General features: G+C 44.4%; 1 protein-coding gene across 1 annotated transcript in view; it reads right to left on the reverse strand.

Moving 5' to 3' along the window:
- Window positions 1–1,560: 1,560 nt before the first annotated feature.
- The window catches only part of umodl1 (uromodulin-like 1), a 30,701-nt gene continuing 8,791 nt past the window's right edge, over window positions 1,561–23,470 (reverse strand). Inside the window, exons 6-15 of the mRNA XM_070555654.1 lie at window positions 15,151–15,408; window positions 13,347–13,459; window positions 12,841–13,060; window positions 12,323–12,460; window positions 11,718–12,244; window positions 11,456–11,616; window positions 9,908–10,144; window positions 2,595–2,751; window positions 2,405–2,492; window positions 1,561–2,198 (exon numbers count right to left, since the gene is read on the reverse strand). Of these exons, the coding sequence (XP_070411755.1) occupies window positions 2,011–2,198; window positions 2,405–2,492; window positions 2,595–2,751; window positions 9,908–10,144; window positions 11,456–11,616; window positions 11,718–12,244; window positions 12,323–12,460; window positions 12,841–13,060; window positions 13,347–13,459; window positions 15,151–15,408 (2,087 nt within the window). The 3' untranslated portion in view covers window positions 1,561–2,010. The remainder of the gene's footprint in view (window positions 2,199–2,404; window positions 2,493–2,594; window positions 2,752–9,907; window positions 10,145–11,455; window positions 11,617–11,717; window positions 12,245–12,322; window positions 12,461–12,840; window positions 13,061–13,346; window positions 13,460–15,150; window positions 15,409–23,470) is intronic.

The raw sequence follows: 23,470 nt of genomic DNA on the forward strand, positions 1-23,470 counted from the left end.
CAATAAGGAAGAGGAAAGAAAAAGGGAACAAAGTGTCATGGTCTGGGTCTGTGTCTGTGTCTCTTTGTGTTCCTCTTGTGTCCCCTGGTCTTCAGCCCTCCAGATATTCCCTCTCAGGTCCTGTGTTCCTTCAGTCTCCCCACCATTATTTCCATAGGTCTATTATTCCAGTTGTGTGTGTGTGTGTGTGTGTGTGTGTGTGTGTGTGTGTGTGTGTGTGTGTTTATGTCCTCCTCCAGCTAGGTGTGTGTGTGTGTGTGTTTATGTCCTCCTCCAGCTCTGTGTGTGTGTTTATGTCCTCCTCCAGCCAGGTGTGTGTGTTTATGTCCTCCTCCAGCTGTGTGTGTGTGTGTGTGTGTTTATGTCCTCCTCCAGCTAGGTGTGAGTGTGTGTGTGTTTATGTCCTCCTCCAGCTGTGTGTGTGTGTGTGTGTTTATGGCCTCCTCCAGCTAGGTGTGTGTGTGTGTGTGTGTGTGTGTGTGTGTGTCCTTTCCCAGTTAGGTCTGGTGTCCTCTCCTGCTCCTCCGCCCTGATTAGTTATCACTTTCACCTGGTTCTCTCCCCTCACACCTGCAGCTCATCATCCTCCCATTATGCCCCAGTGTCTTTAAGCCCTGTCTTGTCTCAGTGTCTTGTCGGTCCATTGTTGTTTGTCAGCATTGTTTTAGTGCTCGAAGTGAGTTTTTGTCTCATCCCCAGACTTTGTGCTCTAGGTGAGCTTTTGGTTCAAAGTCTCAGGTTTTTGTGCTCCATTGGAGTTTTTTCGGTGTCCTGGATCTCAGGATTTTTGGATTTATTGGCTCGCTGTCATTTGGATTTATATTTTGTTTCATCCTACAAATAAACGGATAATTTCTTTATATCAACTACTGCCTCGTGTCATCTGGGGTTCCTGCATTTTGGGTTCTAATCTCCTCGAAACCCTTCACCGTGACACAGAGAGGGAAAGAAAGGAAGAAGAATAAAAGATAGGGAAGGAGGAGAGAAGGATTAGGATACAATGTGGCTTGTACAACCCATATTCCAGACCTGTTGGAGGCGGTAATGCTCCATTAGGCTGGTTGCCAACCATCGTTTAACAACGAGAACATGAAGCCGGATGATTGCTCTACCTGGGTAGTTCGTGCCAACTAAACATTTTAACTAAACTATTACAGTTTTTACAGATGCTAGGACACATTTCTCAATACTTCGGTCACTTTAGCAAAACTCTTCAGTTCTCCTAACCAACTGTCAGCTTGGCAAAGCCGTTCGTTTCACAGTCAGAATGCTCTCCACCCACCAAAACTCTTCATTCAGGTCCCAAATAAACGCATTCTTCAAGAACTCTAGCAAAGGTTGTCACCCACAAAACAACGAGCTGAAGACACCAACAACATGCAGCATTACAGGGTCTTCTGGTGTAGAACAAGGACACGTCTCTGTTCATAACTGCAGTAGATGTTACCGGCATGAATCAGACATGATGCAGCATTCATCAGTATTTATGTTGTTAACTTCTTTTGATGCTTTTGCTAATTCCAAAACACAAGAGTTTCTAAACCCCCCCCCCCCCCCCCCACTACCAATTGCCTGAATAAAATAAAGGCTCTTCAGTTTTTATTCTTTACAGATGTCTCATCTTTTTATAGAATGTCCTTCTGGTCCAGGATAACCTATGTAGACCCTGGCAAAGAGGCGGAGTTTAACCAGCAAACCGTTATAGATGAAGATTAAGCAGAGTTGTTGTCTATGAAGGGTTAATCTGGCTCTAGTCTTTACATTTCACTCAGCTTTAGTTCAGTTGAATCTATTTTATTAGAGCAGATTCAGGATAAATACATATTTCTATTTCAAACACATTATATTATTGTTGCTTTAAATGTTCAGAAGGTAAAATGTAAACATATTCAGTACTTTATATGTTATAGTGACACTTAGTGGCAGCTGTGCTGTATGATTAATGCTGAGTCAGGGTTATCTAGTCCTGCTACTGCAGGGTCGTGGTCCCCAGAGCTGGATAGCACTGATCTAAGTGCTGAAGGCAAGGTAAGTAAAGTTCTCTTGTTTGGGTTTGGTTCCAAAGTTGTAGTGTCCAATTCGGTTCCTCTGGTAGTAGAAGAGGCAGACAAACCCAACGATGAAGAAGAGCGACAGGCCGACTCCAAGGCAGGAGAGTCCGATGATGTGGACAGTGTCCACCTTGCCTTCCAGCATTTCTGGAAGAATAAACACATCTGGCTGAGCATCTATTACTCCTTCACTTTTAGAGTCAGCAAAGATGGCACCCATGTCTGACCTTAGCTAACTCAGTCCAACATGCAGACGCAGGCTGGGTATGATGAACTCACACCTCCATCATGTCTCAAACACATCACAGCCATGGCTCCATCATTTCTCAGTGTTAGACTGTTAAATGCCTCACCTCCATTATTTAGCCTCATCACAGGCCCTGATGTGCACAACGTCATCCCATCTGGGTTCGAACTCCTAGCCATTCTTTCAAAACATTCCTGCAAGAAAAGATCGAACTCCATGAACAGTCTAAAACTATTCCAGCTGTCAGATGCTTGATGGTCGGTCAGTGACATGTTTAAGGAGTACAAATCCCTCACAGGCACACAAGAGTCCGAGCCCCTCTGCACACAGATCTGGATCCGGCAGTGCAGGTAGATGACCTTCAGGCTGACGAAAGTGAAGATCTGTACGGATAAACGGGAGGTGGTGGCGTTCCCGTTAGACAGCACTTTGGTGTACGGGTTCATGGGACAGCTGGGGAGACATAAACAAGAACCACCCTATGAACTTAAATAAAACTATCTGGACTCACTAAAACAACACTGCTGTAAACACTTTACTACAGATAATTAACTCTTTAAAGTCTGACACACAAACAATAATCAATTAGGCAATGTTTATTTATTTAGGGCTTCTCACAACCCCACAAATGCCTCACTTTTAAAAAGGAAATTAAATCAACAGTAATAACAGCAATAAAAACTGAATTTTTAAAGTAAAAGCAGAAACATTCTCATATCACTCCTGTAGGGAAGTGCAGATCGATGCCAAAATAATAATACTTCCAATTCTAGCTACCAATACTCTCATTAAAGTATCGATATTTGAGTCATTTTAATTCAATAATTTTTGGGACTTTATTCAAAATTATGTTTCTTTGGTCGGAACTTCTTCTTCTGCCAACAATGGTGTGTGATATGGCACAATATAAATACCTTAAGCTACCACTAGGGGTGCACACTGCACTCCCTTCTGCTAAAGCTTGGTTTATGCTTGACGCATTCACTTTCCGCTTGGTGATGCGGCTCGCGGATGGAACGTGCTTCACAACTTGCAGCGTTTATGGTTCATGTGGCATACTATAAATGCCAAAGAGTAGAATAAATAATAATAAGATTATAAGAGCAGATTTGAATAAAAAAGGCACCTATTTCATTTAACTTAAGCATCTGCGCTTTCTATATATTTCATTGAAATCCACCGAACAGGTTATTTGATTATCATTCTAATGCTGACATCATAGACATTAATTCATAAACGATTTGGCACTGGAGAGCATTGCAGCCATATCGCATGGTCTCCTCACTCTCAAAAGTCAATGCAGAATGAGCAACTGATAGAATTTCACATTTTAATTTATTTAGTTTAATCATATTTATATTTTAATTATCATGCCATACCATATCTGATTTTGTGAAAACAGATAAAATGTGTTTTTTAGTTGTGTAAGCATGTTCCTCTGTATAAATGAATGTCTGTCTTTCTATCATAGTGAGGACCCTCCATTGACTTCCATTCATTTTTGTGATTTCACCATGCCTAACCGATACCCCACCCATGACCATAACCCAAGCTGATCTATTCCAACCCTAACCTTAACTAAAACTTTATTCACACTATAACTCCAACTGGTACAGTAAGCTTCTGGTATGCTTCTAAAAAAAGTGAGGACCAAACAAATGTCCTCACTTTGAAAAATGTCCTCACTTTGTAGGGAAAAGGGTCAAAATGGTCCTCAGTATGTAGTGTGTACAAGAACACACACACACACATACACACGAGTGTTGGTGAGCGGCTGCGTCTGACTGCTGATGCTCCGTGTGTGTTTTTATTTCTGCAGTGAGACAAACTCACCTCACACCGTCCAGAGTTTGTTCTTTAAAGCTTCTATTAAATCCACCGTGTTGACATATTTAACAAGTTTCCTCTATGCTGCAGGAGTTAAAGTATGCATTACGAAGTAAAAGTTCGGCAGATGCGTTTGTTTATATCTGGGTGGGGGGAGGGGGGACTCGGTGCTGCACACAGACAGCTGGTGTGATCAGCTCTGCAAAGCATTGATCACAATTTGTAGATCATGTTTATTTTTCCCGGAGATCAGCCGCGGATTCCTCTTCTGGTCAGTATACTAGGAATCAAAAGTCGGAATCGAAATAAAAAACATTGAACAGTTGGAACCGGTTCCAATCGATGCTCGATGCCCAATTCTATTAAATAGTGATAAATCATGTATTATGATATTTGGTAATACAAATTTTAATGAAAAAACTTTACTAAATATAGAGGATATCAAAATTAAGAGTAAAGGAAGTTACATTTTTGGGAGTCATCATCGATGAAAAAATATCCTGGAAACCACATATAAACAGAATCAACACTAAAATAGCTAAAACATTTGCAATGTTACATTAAGTAACATGGTCACTGGATAATAACTCCCTATATTTATTATAAAGTTCACTGATAATACCATATTTAAACTACTGCATTGAAGTTTGGGAAACAACATATAAAACTTATACAAATTCAATTTACATCCTGCAAAAAAAAGCAATAAGAATAATTTCAAGAAGTGGCTACAGAGATCCATCCAACCCCTCATTTATAAAATTAAAAATATTAAAATTATATGACCTAGTGGACTATCATATCTTAAAATGTATGTACAATGCAAGCAAAAATACCTTCCTGCAAGTTTAAATAAAAGATTTATAAAAAGATAAAGTAAATATGATTTAAAAGAACAAGAATTATTTATAACACCTAGGCATAGGTTAATTGTAAAGAACCCTTGTATCTCTTCATATGGAGGAAAATATGGAATAAATTGAGTACAGAAAACAAAGACGCAAAAACAATATTTACTTATAAAAATCTGATTAAAAATGAAATGCTGAACTCAAATAGATCTGTTATATAAACAAGTGAGGGAAGAGGGGAGGGGGGAGGGGGGAAAAGGGGAAGAAAAGTGTATGTCACGTTTCGAGGATGTTAGGACCCAAATATGCAGCAACCCAGGATGACACGAGGCAGGAGATGATGTAAGGTAAAATCCTTTATTTTGGGAGGATGAACAAGATAAATCCAGGCAGCGAGCCTAAAGTCCAAAACTCCAAAGCTGGAGAAACAAAAGCTCACCCAGAGCACGAACAAACACTGACAGAATACAAACACAATGGACCGACAAGACACAGAGACAAGACAGGGCTTAAATACACAGGGAGAGCAATTAAGGAAACAGGAAGCAGGTGTGTGGAGTGAGGGCTGGAGGGAAGGCAGGTGACAATACTTATCTAAATGGGGAAAACAGAAACAGAGGAGGGCAGATACCTAAACACAAAACTAAACAAAAATTATCTAAAGACAGAGGGAAGGGCTCACACAAACTAGCTGGAGGAGGACATAGCACATACACCCACACACACATAACCACATAACCACACACACACACACACACACACACACACACACACACACACACACACACACACACACACACACACACACACACACACCGAGCTGGGGACAAAGAGGCTGGAGCTGACCTGGGAGGAATGATTAAAAAGGGTAACAACATAAGACACTTAACTGAGACGCAGACAAACGACACATGAGGGCGCTATGAGACACAGAAGGGAAGACACAGACGCAGACCATGAAAGTGTATGTATGCATGTCTAAATATATAAGTTTGCATGTATGTAAATATTCTTCTCCTTTTGTGTTAATTTGGGTTTTTATTTATTTATTTTATAAATGGAAAATTTGTTAACTAATCATTCCAGCAATCACTATGTTTAACTTTCATTTAAAATGATACTGTTATTTCATTTGTATTAGCACTATTAGAGTTAAAAGGGGCAGACAACATAAGTTTTGTCTTCTTTCTGTCCCCTTTTCCTTTTGTTTTAGTCATTTACTTTTGTATATTGTTATTTTTCTTTTAGTGAATAAATGAAAATAAAGTTTGAAAAAAATAACACAGTCAACCATGGCTTCCTTTTGTCCACACTCTCTGGCATGGGCATCACAGAGAAAGCACATGCCTGGTTTGAAATGTTTCTCACAGGATGATCATTCAGTGCATCTTGGCTTGGACACTCCTCTACCGTGCACCATCTTGCCACAGGAGTCCCCCAGGGGTCTGTACTAGGACCTCTTCTCTTTGCCATATACACCACCTCAATGGGTGAGATCATTCGATCACATGGCTTCTCCTACCACTGCTATGCAGACGACACCCAGCTCTATCTGTCATTTGCACCGGACGACCACATTGTCTCTTCACGAATATCAAACTGTCTCTCTGACATATCAAAATGGATGAAATCCCACAATCTCCAACTCAACCTCTCTAAAATTGAACTACTTGTCATCCCAGCAAAACCATCCATACAGCACAATATCTCAATCCAAAATGACTTCCTATCTCTGGCTCCGTCAAAGGCAGTTCAAAACCTGGGTGTTGTGATTGATGAAGACCTGACCTTTAAAGATCATGTTGCCTCTGTTGCTCGTTCATGCCGCTTTGCGCTGTATAACATACGAAAGATCAGACCATACCTAACACAACATGCCACCCAGCTCCTGGTGCAATCCACTGTCATCTCCCGCCTCGATTACTGCAATGCCCTTCTAACTGGTCTTCCAGGCTGTACTGTGAGACCTCTTCAAATGGTCCAGAACGCAGCAGCGTGACTGGTCTTCAATCAGCCAAAAAGAGCACATGTCACCCCTCTGTTCATTGAGCTCCACTGCCTACCGCTAGCAGCACGCATCAAATTCAAATTGCTAACACTAGCATACAAAGTCCGAGATGGTACGGCTCCTATCTACCTGGATCCTCTTGCAAAGGCTTACGTCTCGGCCCGGCCACTCCGGTCATCACAGGATCGTCGGCTAGCAGTGCGTACACACGCTCAGGACAGTCCAGGCTCTTCTCATGCATCGTTCCAAAAATGGGGAATGACGTAACAAGCACTACAAGAACAGGGGCTTCCTTTTCAACTGACAAGAAACTCCTGAAGACTCTGCTCTTCAGAAATCATCTTCTTAACTAGCACCCTCCCTGCACCCGTCCCCCTCTCTACTGTCCACTCCTTGTTCCCTCCTCTCCATGATTGATGTCAAGTTGTTGTTGTTATTGTTGTTGTTAGCTTCAAGGGCAACATGCCGATTTTCACTTGTAAGTCGCTTTAGACAAAAGCATCTGCTAAATACATAAACATAAATATAAACAAATAAACCAGTTGGTCACGGGTGAGATGTCAGCATTGCAGTAAATGATACAGAGTGCAACTCCACATCCTGCCATTTTCTTCTAGTTCCTGAAACAGGAGCACCAGAGCTTTCCCCCACAGAGATGACCTCACAAGGCATTCATTTATACTAGAGACCTATGCACATGTGTGGAAAAAACAGTGAACTTGGTCTTTCAATAAATGATATTGGAAAAGGTGAAGTCCTACATTTCTGGAACATTTAACAATAAAGAGAAAACACCGTCTATAAAAATAACACACAGTAAAATGTGACTGTAGTAACGTGATGTGGAAGCTGTTAAAAACACAAAAAGTGTCCATCAAATGAATATTAAATAAAACATCAACAAAAAGCTGATTTATTTTCTGTCCCTCAGTGAGCAGCTGTGATCAGCAGCAGAGATGATGCTAGCTGCTGCATCAGCATCACAACCTCGTGAAACATAATAAATCCGTCATATTTTACCCAAAACTGGTGTTTTTAATCATTCTCACAAGTTAACTTCAACCTGCTGCTAATCTGAAATGTTACATAGATTTATAGATGTCTAGAGGAAACATCCAGTCTGCCTCATATGAGTGAAAATGGCCGCCTATTAGCTTTTTAAGGATTTATTGAACTTCATTCCTAAAGCAGTTGCTAGCATGTCCTTAAAATAATATATGTTAGTAACAAAATAGCTGTTGATGCCTTTAATTTCAATGATGACTAGTAAGGATAATACTTCTGGGCCTGCTGCTAAATATCTGTTTACTTTTAAACGGGGCGGTGCTGGTGATAAATATACAGGAAGCAGTATCCTGACCAATCACAAGCCTGTGGCCTTTGTCACTTTTGACGGATGTTTAAAATTTTGGGCATGTCTCTGTCACCCTCCGTGAGCCCTTTGGAAAGCCCTTGCGTCGACCCATAATGGAGTTGCGCGTCTCCGCACCGACGCAGACGGAGATGTATTAGTCAGGCTTAAGACTTGTGAAAAAAGCAGGATGTGTCACTGGTCTGTATAAACAGTTTCATTTCAGAGTGGTCTGAAAGCAACCTGTTTGAATGCAGCTGGATGAGTCCCAGAGGCGGACTGAATCTCTGAGTTCTGAAGAATCTCAGAAAAGCCTGTGTGCTCTAGGGCCGGTGGGCGTTGGCCCCCTCTCAGGAACCCCAGACAGACTGCAGCAACGATCTGACTCCTACCTGCTCGGACAAGTTAATACAGGGGACTACCCCTACAGTACCTAAAAACTGACCATTGCTGGACGTTACACCCCCCACTAATGCATACAGCCGGACAAGCGGAGGTATTTCAGGGCTGAATTATCATCCCAGTCCATCCCTGAACAGTACCTTTTAAAGCCAGGTGTGGTGACATCTAAAGGTTTCTAATTTTTGGACCATTTTTGGTAGAGTGGTTAGAAAACATATCAATTACTGCAGAAAACTGAATGAACATAATGATCAGATAATTATTCGATCATTGAGCTGCACAGTGGCCCAGTGGTTAGTGCTGTTGCCTTGCATTCACATCCTGGCTTGGGCTCTTCTGCATGGAGTTTGCGTGTTCTCCCTGTGCAGTGGTGGGTTCTCTCCGGGTACTCCGGCTTCCTCCCACAGTCCAACAACATGACTGTCAGGTTGATGGGTCTGTCTACATTGTCCTTAGGTGTGTGTGTGTGTGTGTGTGTGTGTGTGTGTGTGTGTGTGTGTGTGTGTGTGTGTGTGTGTGTGTGTATGTGTGTGTGTGTGTGTGTGTGTGTGTGTGTGTGTGTGTGTGTGTGTGTGTGTGTGTGTGTGTGTGTGTGTGTGTGTGTGTGCGCGTGCGTGCGTGCGCGCGTTTATGGTCGTTTGTCCTGTGTGTCTCTGTGTTGCCCTGTGGTGGACTGGTGACCTGTCCAGGGGGTATCCTGCCTGCTTGCCCATTGACTGCTGGAGATGGGCACCAGCCCCCCAAGACCCTGCAAGGACAAGCAGGTGCAGATAATGGATGGATGGATATTTGATTATTAATCTGTGTACTGGCTGAAATAATGTATGCAATTATATTTTGGTTATAACAAGTAACCCTCGCTGTATCACATCTGGCTTTCTAGGGTTGACTTTTGTTTTCACCAATTCTTGAAATTGTGAGGGGTTCATAACAGTAAATGGACTTGTGTGTTTGGGTCGTGAGTACTGTGTTAGCAGTTACACATAACACTGTAAAGAATGTGCTGCGCTGAATGTTCCAGACGATAGGTGAGGCTGACCTCAGAAACCATGGAAACCAAAGATGCTGCAGCAGAACCAGTGGGCCACTAACTGTACCTTCACCTCCCATGCCCACTCTATCGCCTAAAAACCATTGAAAGATGGTGACTATGCTGCGGCAGGATCTCACCTGTTCTCCAGGAAGGTGTTGCTATAGCTGTCTGCAGGGTTCTGGGTGGGTGTGGCCCAGCACTTGTTCATGACAACTCTTATTTCCTCCGAGGTGGTGTTGAGGCTGACCTCCATCACTAAAGACTGCTCAGGGGACAGGCTGTAGTTGTGAGACAAGGGTGTCGCCCCGTTCCTCAGCTGCACCGTCACCGGGAACGAGCCCAGGTCCGTGATCATGTCTTTGATCAAATCGTACCTGGAGACAGATGAAAGCAAATGGCAGACTGATGACACAGATGATGGTAACATAATAATGTGATGAGCTAAATATAAGACACAGAACCTGTCTGACGCTTCGCTCTTGGAAAAAAGTTGGACGTTCTGGTTTCTATTCAGCAAAAAGCAGGAGGAATTATTACATTTCTCACTGGCAGAACTCATCACGTTCAACTAAAGACTTTAACCTCCTCTCTGACTGGTTTCTGCTGGGGTTCCTCAAGGCTCTGTTCTTGGCCCTCTTCCTTTTATTCATCTGTTGGGTTAGGGTTAGGAGGGTTAGGAAATTCTGTATTATTTTTCACTGTTATGCTGATGATACTCAGCTCTATGTTTCCACCTCTCCATTTGCACTTCTTCCACCAATCACTGTTATTAAATGCTTGAGAGAAGTGCTCCCCATGGGTACGAAATCTGCTCTGGGGAAGGCTGGTAGCTTCTCCTTAGCCTGTGATGGTTCCTCGGTTTCCTGTCTGGCGCAGATGAAGAGCCTTGGAGTTGTGTTGGATAGTACACTTCATTTCAGGCCCATAGGTAAATTCCACTTTCTGAGCACGATGCTGCTATTTTAGTAAATAGTTTGGTTATGTCTCATTTAGATTTCTGTAATTTTCTTCTAACCCTCCTGCTCGGCTCACCACTAAGGTGAAACGTGCCTTCAGCAGATCTGCTCCCTCTCTGTGGAAATCTTTCCCGGCAGACGCTGGGAACATCACATCTCTCTCACTTCTTAAATCTAGGCTTGAAACACATCTTTCAAACGCTGCCTGCTCAGTGTAATTATTACTCATACTTGCCTTTATGCTGACTGTTTTTAAAATTGTCGATTTTAGTAATTTTATTGTGTTTTATTGTGTGCTCTTTTTGTTTTGTATTGTACGGTAACCTTGGGTGTAAGAAAGGCGCCTGAATAAATGAAATGAAAGATAAGAGACACCTGCTCAGGCCATTCAAACAGAATTACAACACAAAAAACTGGAACGTTAGATCATAGACTAGTGTTGTTGTTACTGGCATTACTATTGCACAAAAGGTTGACTTTTGCTTTTAAAGTTTACTATGACATTTATTAGAATCTGACTAATCAATTGGATTAAAATGAAGCTTTGTAACATTAATTAATAAATATGGTCCTTTCCAGTGATGTCCTCCTATTAGAATAAAGGTAATTTGTGATCTGGAAAGGTCAGGTGGATATATTCCTGCTGATGGGCTCTGAGAACACATTTGATCTGCTTGTAGGCTCTAGCTGACTGGGTGCTGTATTGGACTGGTACCAAGGATAACTCACCCCAGGGAGCTGAAGTCGGCAGAGATCAACTGGCTCTTCAGGAAGCTGCACACGATGGGGACTTTGAGCTGGGTCCTGGGAACTTCTCCGTTTCCGTTCAGAGAGCTGGCCAGATCCATGGAGTTGAACAACATCACAGTCGCCGTGTAAAAGGTTTCATTCTAAAATAAGTCAAATAAAAAGAATCAATACTGTTCTCAAACCCCTCCAAGTCAGTTCTAAACAAGCTGGTGAAAAGGATGGCATCAACCAACTAACGTACATGCACAAGCATGGTACCACACTCATCCCAGGCCACAGTCAGCTGAACGTGGGTGTTGTTTCCTCCGTTGACCCCACATCCTGGCATTCCCAGGTACAAAGCACTGTCCTGGATGTTGGTGTTCAGGAGAAAAACTCTGGTGACGCTCACGGTGATGGCGGCCACCCTGCACTGCACTGACAGGGCGTCGGGCAGGAAGGCTTTAGAGGCTGATCCCAGAGCAGCGGAGGTGCTTGTTGGGGTTGTAGGGGACGTTGCTATGGTGACTGTAGTGGAGACAGTGGAGCTTGTAGATGTCACAGTGGTGATGGCTGTCAATGGTGCAGCTGTGTTTGCAGGAAAGACATTAGCTGCAGCACTGATGGAGGGCACAGTGATGTCAGAGGGTGAGGTAGTGGGGGTTTGGGTGGAGCTGGGGGTAATTCCTGGGTCAGTAATGGCTGTCTGGGCAGGAGGTGACCTGGTGTCTGGAGCTGAACCAGAGAACAGAGTCGGTGGTTCTGGTGGAGCAGCCAACATATCGTTAGCTGCACAAACACAACAAATTCATTAGAAAACAAGGAGAGAAAATCAGCCAATAGGGTTTGAGCACAGAGAGACTCCACCTTGGCAGGTACGGCCGGGTCTGTCTGGGTCGTAGTCTCTATATCCATCATGGCAAGCACACGTGTAGGAGGCCCAGGTGTTAGCACACGTGGCCAGTGGAGAGCAGTCATTTTGTCCTGATGTGCATTCATCAAAATCTAATGAACAAACATTTGGTCAGCTCTTTACATACAGGTGCGTAGCGCTCTGGGACACGGGTTCAGGGAACGTCACTAAACAGCTTCCATATCCTAAACTTCCCAATGGTTTCATAAACCGTCAGCAGTGAGCACAACAAGTCGTTTTAGCACAAATATTTATGAAACCTTGCAGAATGTGAGCCTGGGTGTACTGGTTGTGCTACAATGTACACCTGAGCGTGTAACCAAAGGTTCATGTCAACAACAGCACAACGAGTAAGAGAAATACATCCTTTCAGCGTTAGCTTAGACCACACGGAAGCGCTTCGCAAGGGGAACCGTTAAGGTCAACAAGCCCTATCCTAAGGGCAACTGGGAGCTGATTGGCTGAGTCGTACCGCTGATGCTGGTGTTGTTTGGATCCAAGATGAATTTGGAGCTGTTCATCAGAGAATGCACCATCACCGTGGTTACTGCAGTCATGGTTTGGCTTTGACTTTGACTGAAGATTATGGTGAAGTTCACCACCACGCTGCCAGGAGAAAAGCCTGTGATCTCGATCCTCAGGTCACCTGAGTCCACCATGGCCTTGGCCTCTGGAGACAGAGACTGGTAGATCTGTTTGTGAGGACAGAACTCATCTGAAACACCTGAACAGGTAAGACGGTTCCTGCATGACACACGATTCATGGGACTGTTGGTCTGCACTAGTTTACTCTGGCCCTGGTAGATTTCTTTACACATGTCTGAAAGAAGTCCACCCTGCTGGTGTAGGCTGGTCGGCAGTTTTGGACATGACAACTTATCAGAATGTTAAACTGAGTGCTACAACTGGGCCCAGTAAGGATTTAAACAAACACACAGATCACATGATTCTAGAAGATGCTGCTCCTTAAACACCCACCTCCTGTCTGAAGCTCTCAGAGAGGTCTCTGTATGCTGGGCTGCTGCTGTTCCTCAGCTCTGAGGTGAACTCCATGTTGGTAAGGTGCACCGTGGCGTCCAGAGTCTGAGCATCTGTAAGGAAAAGGCTCGTCTGGTGTAGTAATAGCAGGTTTTCTGACTAACCCCGTGGCCGTTTGCTTGTTCCTCACAAATAAGTCTGGTTTTATTGTTTTCTTCATAGTCCAACTCGGTGGCCTAGTGGTATGTGGTACGAGCATCCACGGCAAGATCGCGGGCTCAAATCCATGGTCGGGTCATACCCCGGGTGCGATTTGTGAAAAAAGCGGGGGGGGGGGGGGGGGGGGGGGTAATTTTTTCACCTTTTATTTATTTATTAAAACTACAACACGCTTTTAATGCTGATTGCTGGGTGTTTTGTACACAGGGTGCCCTTTTGAAACCGATAGAGAAACAAACATAAAAATAAGAGTTATGTTGACATATTCACGTTCCACACACAATAATGAACACGAAGAAAGACAGCTGCATGTGTGAAAAACGTCTTGTGGACTATTTTCTGTTCTCTTTACACCAGTTACAACAGTTCACAGGAAATGACATACTGCATGTGACCTTTATTTTTAAGTTTCTGGATTCTCTACGTTTCTCTTGTGTTTGACTTCCTGTCTGGCCTGATCTAAACTGCGGAGTTTGACGTGTTTTGGAAGCATAGAACGTCAAAAATAGACTCAAAACATAACTATAGCAGGCCCTCGCTTCTGGGGCGCGTCCAATACATCACACTTAGCTGCCAGTGGAAAAAACCTCATCCACCATAACGGCGACTAATTGGCATGTAGTACGTTTTGCTGCCATTTTGCAAAACTTCGACGTGCAGTGGTACCCCTTCTTTCCACTGCATCTGAAAGCGTCATCAATCGGCCGCAAAACAGAAAATAATCCACTGAACTTTTTTGATGCATGCAGCTGTCTTTCTTCTTGGTTATTAATTGCGTGTGGACGTCTGAAATCACGTGTGGAGTTACAATTCTCTCGTGATTACATGACATCACATGATCAGATGTGTGGAACACTATCACTCCCGTTTCGCATTAGAATTGCTCCCGGTTGGGGATGAGCACGCGGGTAGAACCACGCCATCAAGTTATGTGACTGCTTTCATGACCAGTGGAAGGAAGAGAGAATGCGTCTGTGGCGCGGCGTCAGGACAAGCGCGTCTGCCGGAGAGCAGAAAGCAGACGTGGCAGCGGGAGCGAGTGCAACAGCAGGTGACGCGCATCAATAATCAGACATCCTCCTCCTTCAACATATACAGGCAACAGACGCAGAGGAAGGGCCTTTCTCCACATGAATTCAGGTGGACCTGCAGATCGAGGAGTGTCCGAGGGACTGAATAAAGCGTACGGAGATGATCTGCTGGTGTGGAGTGTTTGTGTGTGAGTGACCCCGACGTAGCTGCACGGCCACCGCTTCCTATGCACATCATGAGCCTGTTCGGGAGGGGCGGGACCGCGCTGGGGGGACTGTGAATGGCTGGAGATGGGCAGGTGGGTTTTCATAAATCTCAAAGATTTTGACGGAAAAATGACCGGAAAAACTACCGGTACTCATCGTACCCTGGAAAACAAGTCCTGGTACTAAAGTACAAAAGTACAGAAATAACAGACCATACGCACTGCAACATATCATCTTTAACAGTTTGATGTTGAAATCCATGTTAAGTCATTCAGCAGACAAGCATGAACAAGTCCATTTGTGATTCTTAAGTGTGAGTGTTTACGTCTTCAACAGTGAGTTCGTACCTGTTCTGACCAGAGTCTGGAGTGGGACTCCCTCTTGTCCACAAGCACAAGGTGTGATGCTGACGCTGTAGAGGACACCAGGCTGCAGTCCCCTGATCTCTACTGGGCTCCTGCTGGTTTTGGTAGAGTGAACTACCTCTGATGCCTTGCTCAGAGTGACCTGGAAGGTCTGGTCTTCCTTAAACTGGCTTGACCAGTGGACAGAGATGGAGGTTCCAGTGACGTTTGCAGACAGCAGGTTCCTGGTGCTGGAAGGAACTGGTCAGACAACCAGGTTATTATTTGTTACTGATAGTTAAAATAAACACAAAAAAAATAAATAAATAAATAAAAAATAAAAATAAACACAAACATTTATTAGCTACAGCTAGCAGCATTCTATCCTCCCGCCGCCCCAGCTGGGGTGGCTCTAGCTCTGTACTAGAACCAGTACATGTTGTTGAGCAGACAGTTGTAAAAACAACCCAGTCAAAATCACCTGCAACTTTATTTGGCACACCTGTTTAGCTGTTTGCTAATACAGACATCTAATCAGCCAATCACAGGGAAGCATTTATTCATCCAGATAAGCTGCTGAGGTTCAGGCTTGAGCATCAGTCAAGCATAAATAACATTTATGGGACTTTGGCTGTACGTATGGGCTTGTGTGAGTATTTCAGAGCCTGCAGCAGCTCAGATCAGCACTGGTTCCTACCAAGGTCTGCAGAAGTCCACCAGCTGCTCCAGATGGACTCCAGCAGAAGAACACCACACCAGGTGTCTCTCCAGAACAGGAACCTGAGGCTGCATTTCCCACAGGATCACCAGAACTGGACCAGGAGGGACCAGAAAACCTTTCCTGGTCTGATGAGTCCAGACTTCTGCTGTCAGAGCTGAATTTGGGGTGTGTTGGAACAAGGGCTTCTGATCACTGATGGAGCTGATGCTGTCATGTGTCAGGATGGACCAGAACCTCTGAGGATCAGCACACACGTATACTCGTGAGGTGTTCTTCATCAATTGGCCGATGAGTGCATGAACCAAATAAACAAGGTGCTTTCCAACAGCAGGACCAGCCTTTTATTAAGGGAGCATAAAGCAAGTTAAAGCAAAGTTCAACCGAGCACCTCAGTCAGTCTGAGGATGAAGATGAGGAAGAGGTCCACTGAGCACTTGTGGAAGAAAACCCGTCTCCACGTCCATCTGCTGCACCTGAAGGATCTTCTGACATCCTTTAACTCTGCAGTCAGGGACGCTAGTGTTGCCTATTTCTCCAACCTGGTGTCCCAGAGCAAAGGGAACCCCAAGGTGCCGTTCAACACCATCAGCAGTATCGTCTCTCCTGCCTCTCCTACAACCTCCATCCACTCTGTTGTAGACTGAAAACTTTCCGTCTTTCTTTGTGGACAAAGTCAATAAGGTCAGATCAAGCATCTCTCCCTCAGCCTTATCTCTGCCTCTTCCGACTCCAAACCGACCCGTCATCCTAGATAGCTTTGCTCCTGTTTCTGTGCCTGAGTTAACCAAACTAGTTAGACTCTTTGGTTAACAAGTCTGTATCGGTACTAAGCATTTGCTTTCAACTCATTTAAACTCCCAAAAGTAAGTGATTGTGGGTTCAATTATGTGATTTTGTAACGTTTGTGTGTGTGAAGCTGTCACTCTTTGTTTATGCTTGTTGTGTTACTCGGATCAGAAAACTCCAATGCAGCACAGAGCTAAACAACTGAACCAGGTCTGATCAAACGTGGTTTTATCCAAAGATTCATACCGGAGATATACCTACTTGTTTATTATCTTGACATCTTTGTCTGAAGCTGTGACCGTAGTCAAGTCGACACGTCCCTGGAAAGCGCGCATTATACCTGCGGCAAGGAGCTAGCTTAGCACAACGGCTACAGCTTAGCCCATGCGGAGGGGCGACGTCACGACATAACATACCGTCATTACCACTATTCCGACAATTTAATTTCAAGAACCGGTGAAAGGAAATGGTCAATTTTCACCTACATATTACTACTATCTACTGACAGCTCACACACTCAGACACATGACGATAACAAGGTTAAGCTAATATCCTGACATGTTGCTTTCTGTTCCATCAATCAGAACTCCTGTAACTGATACGAGGCATGTTTTCTGAGGTTTGTTGGTAAAACCCTTTTTACGTCTTAGGTGTGTTCTTGCTGTGTCGTTTCTCTAATTCCATGCTGTAGTTCTTTTTTAAAACACAGAGCAGTTCTGTTTACCGGTTTTCCCGCTACGTTTTGTTTGCGGCTACAAACTTCCTCAGGCTGACGCTGATGGTGGAGTCACTTCCTTCTCCGTTTATCGGCGGGCAACAGAGGACGTTGTCGCCCTCTGCTGCCCGCTCTCCCCTCTCCGACGATGCAGTCCCATGTGCGGTCCAACGTGTAAACTCCATTGTCCCTGTTCATTGTCTCACATCCACGTCTCCTTATCTCGATTGCTTCTTTTATCCATCTTTTGTATTTCTGTTGTTCGGTTCCCTTTTTACGTGTCAAGAATTTTCCTAGGACTAGTTGTTACAGATCCCTTTCAGTACAATAGTTGAGAACTTGGTGGAGTGCGCTTTGCCATAGATTTCGTGGTGAAACCGGCCTGACACATCTTCAGTTGTGTGCCCCGACCTCATTGGGTGTTTCGGCCACTTATCACAATGCACCCTCTGCCGGGGTTGGCCCACCCCTGGTTGATCAGACCCGGGTGTGTGTCACTCGGAAGCACCACGTCATCATTTGGCAGCCCAAATAGCATCCCTTTGTTTAAGCCACAGCCAGTGACTGCTCTGTTCCGCTCCCTACTTCCTTCAAAAGCCTTATTATGGAACTGGCTACAAAACCTCTGCATCCCACTTCCGCACATTCCACCCCCCCACCACCACCACCACCCCCCCCAACCCCCCCCCCCCCCCCCCCCCCCCCCCGCTTCAGCTGCTAGGCTTGCATACTGTAGCCGAATGCGTCGTCAACAGCATCCTCCCAAGGGACTGTCAGCTCGACAATGAAGACATGCCGGCAGGACCTTGACCAAAGGACAAGGTCTGGGAGCAGTTTGGTTGCAGCAATTTCGGGTGGGAAGGTGAGCCTCTGTTTGAGGTCTACACGCAAATCCCAGTCTCGGGCCCCATCTAATGGACCAGGGTCAGTGATAGATGGCTTTGTCCGCTGCTTCTCCCCTTCCCGCATGAAGAATTTCTGTGGGATGGCAATCTGGCCATTGGGAGGCATAGCGTTGATGGTTACCCTCTTTTCATCAAGTTCGGCAGCCAAGCACTTCAGTACTTGGTTGTGGCGCCAGGTATATCTCCCTTGAGTTAGGCTGATCTTGCAACCTACTGAGATGTGTTTGAGGGTTGCTGGGCCGGCACACAGGGGACAGGCTGGATCATCTCCATACCACAGGTATAGGTTGGATGGGGTGGGCAGGACATCGTATGTGGCTCTAATGATAAAACTTAGTCTATTTGCCTCCATGCTCCATATCTTGCTCCTAGTGATTTTCCTCCTCTCCATACTTTCCCACTTCATCCAGCAGCCTTGCTGGGCTTGGGAGACAGCCTTTGCGCAACTGGCTGCTTCCTCCTGGCGGCGTACCTCCTCCACCACCATGTGCCGTTGATCAATTGGAGTTGCTTTTTGCCATTTGGGTGTTGCTGCTTCCATTCCAAGGCCCCTTTTGCCATGCTGTACATGGCCCACTTTGTCTCGGTGTCTGAGAGCAGCCTTTGCCTCCTCAACTGCTGTCGATGGCTTTCATTTCTTCCCCGTTGCTAGGGTTGGGGCAGCACCTCTGACGACTGGATCCCGAGAATCTGTGAGGGACATTTCCAGCCTTGTCTTGGCACATTTGTACTCCTCCACCAGGCTTGATATTTGCAGGGAGAGGGCTCCGTTACCATACAGACCAATGCTGGTAAGGCATCTCGACAATCCAAGCCACTTCCTCACCTGTGCATTCACTAGCCTCTCCAGCCGATATGCATGGAATAGTGTGACCTCATAGATAGAGATTGGGCACATGAGGCATGGCGGCAGCCCAAACTCAAAGCACCATAGTTTTAGCTTCCCAAGGAGAGCTTTGTTGTTGATGTTCTTCAGGCCGCTGATTGTATCCTGTCTGAGTTGTTCTATCTGCTTTGAGTCTTTGAGTTCTGCATTATACCACCATCCAAGGCTTTTGATGGGCTTCTCCAGCACAGTTGGTATTGGCTTGTTGTTGACTTGGAACCTCACATTGGTCAGCTGGCCTTTGATAATGGAGATACTGCGGGACTTGCTTGGTTTAAACTCCATTCGTGCCCATTTGTTGTTTTCCTGGAGTTTATCCAACAAGCGCTTGGTGCATGCCTTTGTTGTTATTATTGTCGTCGTGTCCTCCATATACGCCCTGAATGGAGGACTAAGTAACCCGCTCTTCAATCGTTCTCTTCCAACCACCCATCTGGATGCTCGTAAGATGATCTCCATGGCCATTGTAAACGCCAGTGGAGAGATGGTGCAGCCCGCCATTTTGCCTATCTCGAGGTGCTGCCAGGTAGTTGTTTTAGTCTGCGCTGTCACGCAGAATTGAAGGTCCTGAAAGTAGGCTTTGACCAGCCTTGTGATTTCCTCTGGGACTTGGAAGTAATTGAACGCCGTCCATAAAATCTCATGCGGCACTGACCCAAAGGCATTAGCTAAGTCTAGAAAAACCACGTGTAGGTCTTTCTTCTCCTTCTTGGCTGTTTGTATCTGGTGCCAAATTACATTTGTGTGTTCCAGGCATCCAGCAAACCCACTTCTTCCTGCCTTCTGCACTGTGGTGTCAACAAAGTTGTTCTTCTACAAGAAAACTGATAGCCTCTGGGCTACAACACTGAAGAATATCTTTCCTTCCACAATCAAGAGACTGATCTGGCGGAACTGCTCGATGGATGAAGAATTCTCTTTGGGAATCATGATCCCTCCAGCCTGCTGCCATGCCTTTGGTATAATTCCTTTCTCCAATGCTACCTTCATAAGCTTCCAGAGGTAGTTTAGGACACCTGGCGCGTTCTTATAGAGCCTATACGGAACTCCATTTGGCCCAGGGGCTGAGGCTTTTCTTGCCCGCTTTACTATCCTCTCCACCTCGCTCCATGTAGGAGGACTTGTTTCCAGCTGGTGCTTGGGTGGTTGAATTGGCGGCATATCTTCCGGAATACTGGCTGGCACATGCCTTTGATTGTCCGAGTAGGTCTTCCTCATGTACTCCTCAAGTTCCTTTATAGGTGTTTTTAGGCTCCCGTTTTTCTCCTTGACAAAGAGGTCTTTGACAAATTTGTAGGGATCTCTAAAAGGCAGTCCTTGTTCATTCTTTCTTCTTACGTTGTTTCCTCAGACATTCTGCTTTTCTCAGTGTTGTAATTCGCTGCTTGATGTTGCCTTGTAGTGCCTCGATTCCTTTCTTTTCACCTTCTGTAGCTATCTTCCATTGTTTCCTCAAACTCCTTCTTTCTTTTACCAGTCATTCAATCTCTTGTTGCCTCCTGGACTTAAGATTTACTGGTCGGTCCTTCTTAGTCCTAAGGTTTGTATTTTCCCCAAATCTCTCTGCTCCGTAGCTATAAATGATCTCGCCAATCTTGTCCAATTTCCTTTCCACACATCCTTTCAGGCCCTCTAGGAGATGCACTAGGTCTGTATCTGCAGTTTCCCACTCCTTTTTCTGGCAGGATTTAGGTCATAAAATTTGAGAATTCCATCCCTTCATCTTCCTCTCTACAGCTATCTGTGCTCGGATGGGCTCCAGACTCAAGGCCGTTTGTAGCTCTGTGTCAGATTGAGCTTCGTCTGGGGTTCTGATACCCTGTGGACTGTGGTGAGCAACCTGCCACTGGGCTTCACTCGACTGATTTGCCCCACCTCTAAGGAAGTAGTGGTCAATGTGAGGCTATGCTGGCCTATGCTGGCTATGCTCTCTCAAGCACTCAAATTCTGATTTCTTTGTAAATCAAAATATGACGATTATTAAAACAGGACTCACTTCACAGTGAGTCAGTTCTTGCCAGTTCTAGAGAAAGCTTAGGACCGGCCATCTGGAGCAAAAAACCTCTTTATCCCAGAGCATCTTTTGACAAGCTGTCAAAAACCTGCTACATGCTGAAGCTGACACAGCAAACGATTCATGCAGAACAAAGCTGATACAGTTACGACTATTTAAGAGTCCTTCTAGAAGCAAACTAATTCCAACCTGTTGTGCCTGGTGACATCTCTGGACTGGAGAAGTCGGTGCTGCAGTTAATCTACTGAACCTCCGTGTCCAGAGGTCATCCGACCTTCCTGACCTCCGGATCCGCAAAGAGGGTCTCCAAAAGGGTTAGGTAGTCACAGCATGATTGTGTCTGGTGTGGTTTTGATAAGAACCAACTTTGTTAGTTTAATTAAACCAAATTCTTTTCACACCCAGAACTCAGTTTCTTCTAGATACAAGGTTCTGATAAACACACACCATTCAATCATCATACATCACATTCCATCCATCAAATTCGTCTTATTTAACTTGTCTTGTTATTAATTTGTTTAGAAAATAAATTTCTTACTTTTTATTAACCTGACTTTGCCTGACAATGTGAAGTGTGTTTGATCTCTGAAAAAGCAAAGAATCCTAGAATCTTCTGAATAAACATTCAAAGACTAATAAGGTTGATATTCTATATTTATATAGAATATCACAGCGTATTGGTCATAAGTAAAGGTAATATATTAAGCTTAAAAGCAACAATAGTTACCCCTTCTACAATGATATGCTAATTTTTTGAGATAGGAATTTTGGGTTTTAATGAGCTGTATGCCAAAATCATCAGTATTAGAAACAATAAAAGGCTTGAACTTTTTCAGTTGTGTGTAACGAAGCTTATATATATGAAAGTCTAATGTTTATCAGTACATTACAGACAATAATGAACTTTATCAAAATATGCTATTTTTTTTAGAAGGACCTGTGTATCTCAGTGTCTGAAATGTCAGCCAACAATGAGCTGCTGACTGGAAAATAATCCAAACATGAATGAGAGTGATGGACGTGTGAGACAAAAGTATACTCTCTACGGTTTGGGTGAAGAGATCGCCATGCATCACAAAGCCCATAATCACTCATGTACTGTTTAACTATGTTAGTGGATTGCAAATTGCACTGAGTCCCAGCTGTACTGTGCCTGTCTGTTAAAGTATCCATCCAAAAATTAAAATCGCCTCCAAGTATAAGTGGACAGTCCAAGTGTTCAGAGAGTACAGAGAAACAATTATGAAAGAATGAAGGGTCATCACTATTTGGACAGTATATGCTGACGATACATAAGCTTTGATTCTGCATTAATATTTTTAGCATTATACATCTACCCTCTGGACCTGAAACTGTGTCCAAAACTGTGAAATTCATGTTTTTGTGTATTAAAATAGCTACACCTCTTTGCCTAGAGTTATAGCAGGCAGAGAACATGCTGGGAAACCCAGGTGTTTTAAGTTCATCTGCAGATGTGGCACATCTACGAGTCTCTTGTAATAATATTAAAGCTGCTTTCACTCTTTAACTGATCAAAAATCTTTAATCTCTTCTCTCTGGAGCCAGCTCCATGTACGTTACATGAGACCAACCTTAGTGCATCCATAGATGTGTATGTGAGTAACTAGAATATGATGCCTTCATGTGTATGAAAGGGTGGGGGGTGGGGGGGGGGGGGGGTCGGTTGGTTCGCTGGAGTTTTTGACAATTAAAATTGCGCCCACATTTTCAAAGTTAAACACATTTCTTTTAACAACGGTAGTTTCTGCCTCAGCCCTCTCCCCCTCTCCCTGCGCAGTGGCTGCAAACTCACTGATGCGCCTGCAGCCTCTCTGAGTTCCTGCTGCTCTAAACATTAAAATAATTATTTCATTTTCTGTTCCTCACTTCTGGTTACCTTCAATGGTGTCTGTTTGTTGCAACCACCAAGTACAAAAACAAACTTGTTTTATCTGACTATTTTTCTGTCCTGTCTCTGTTTATTATCTTCCTGCATCTCCTCTCAATCCTAAAGAAATTACTACATGGGTTCATATATATTCACCTTATGAGTTACCTTTGAACTGCAGTTCTGAAAGATCTACCGACTGCAAAAACAGCGGGGTGCGCGCCGGCCGCACCGGTGAGGTGCGTCACCGGAGGACAACGTGATGCGCCCCGCTCCACAGCAGCGAAATGCATCAGGCACAAATAAAAGACAGAAAACATAAAGGGAAATGAGCCGACATGAACGATCACGTGTTAAATTAGTTTTTGAGGCGGCGACACCTAATTTGATGTTACTGTGGCCGTGCTC

The sequence above is a fragment of the Nothobranchius furzeri genome, chromosome 10 (assembly GCF_043380555.1).
Source record: "Nothobranchius furzeri strain GRZ-AD chromosome 10, NfurGRZ-RIMD1, whole genome shotgun sequence".
NCBI classification, from domain to species: Eukaryota; Metazoa; Chordata; class Actinopteri; order Cyprinodontiformes; family Nothobranchiidae; genus Nothobranchius; species Nothobranchius furzeri.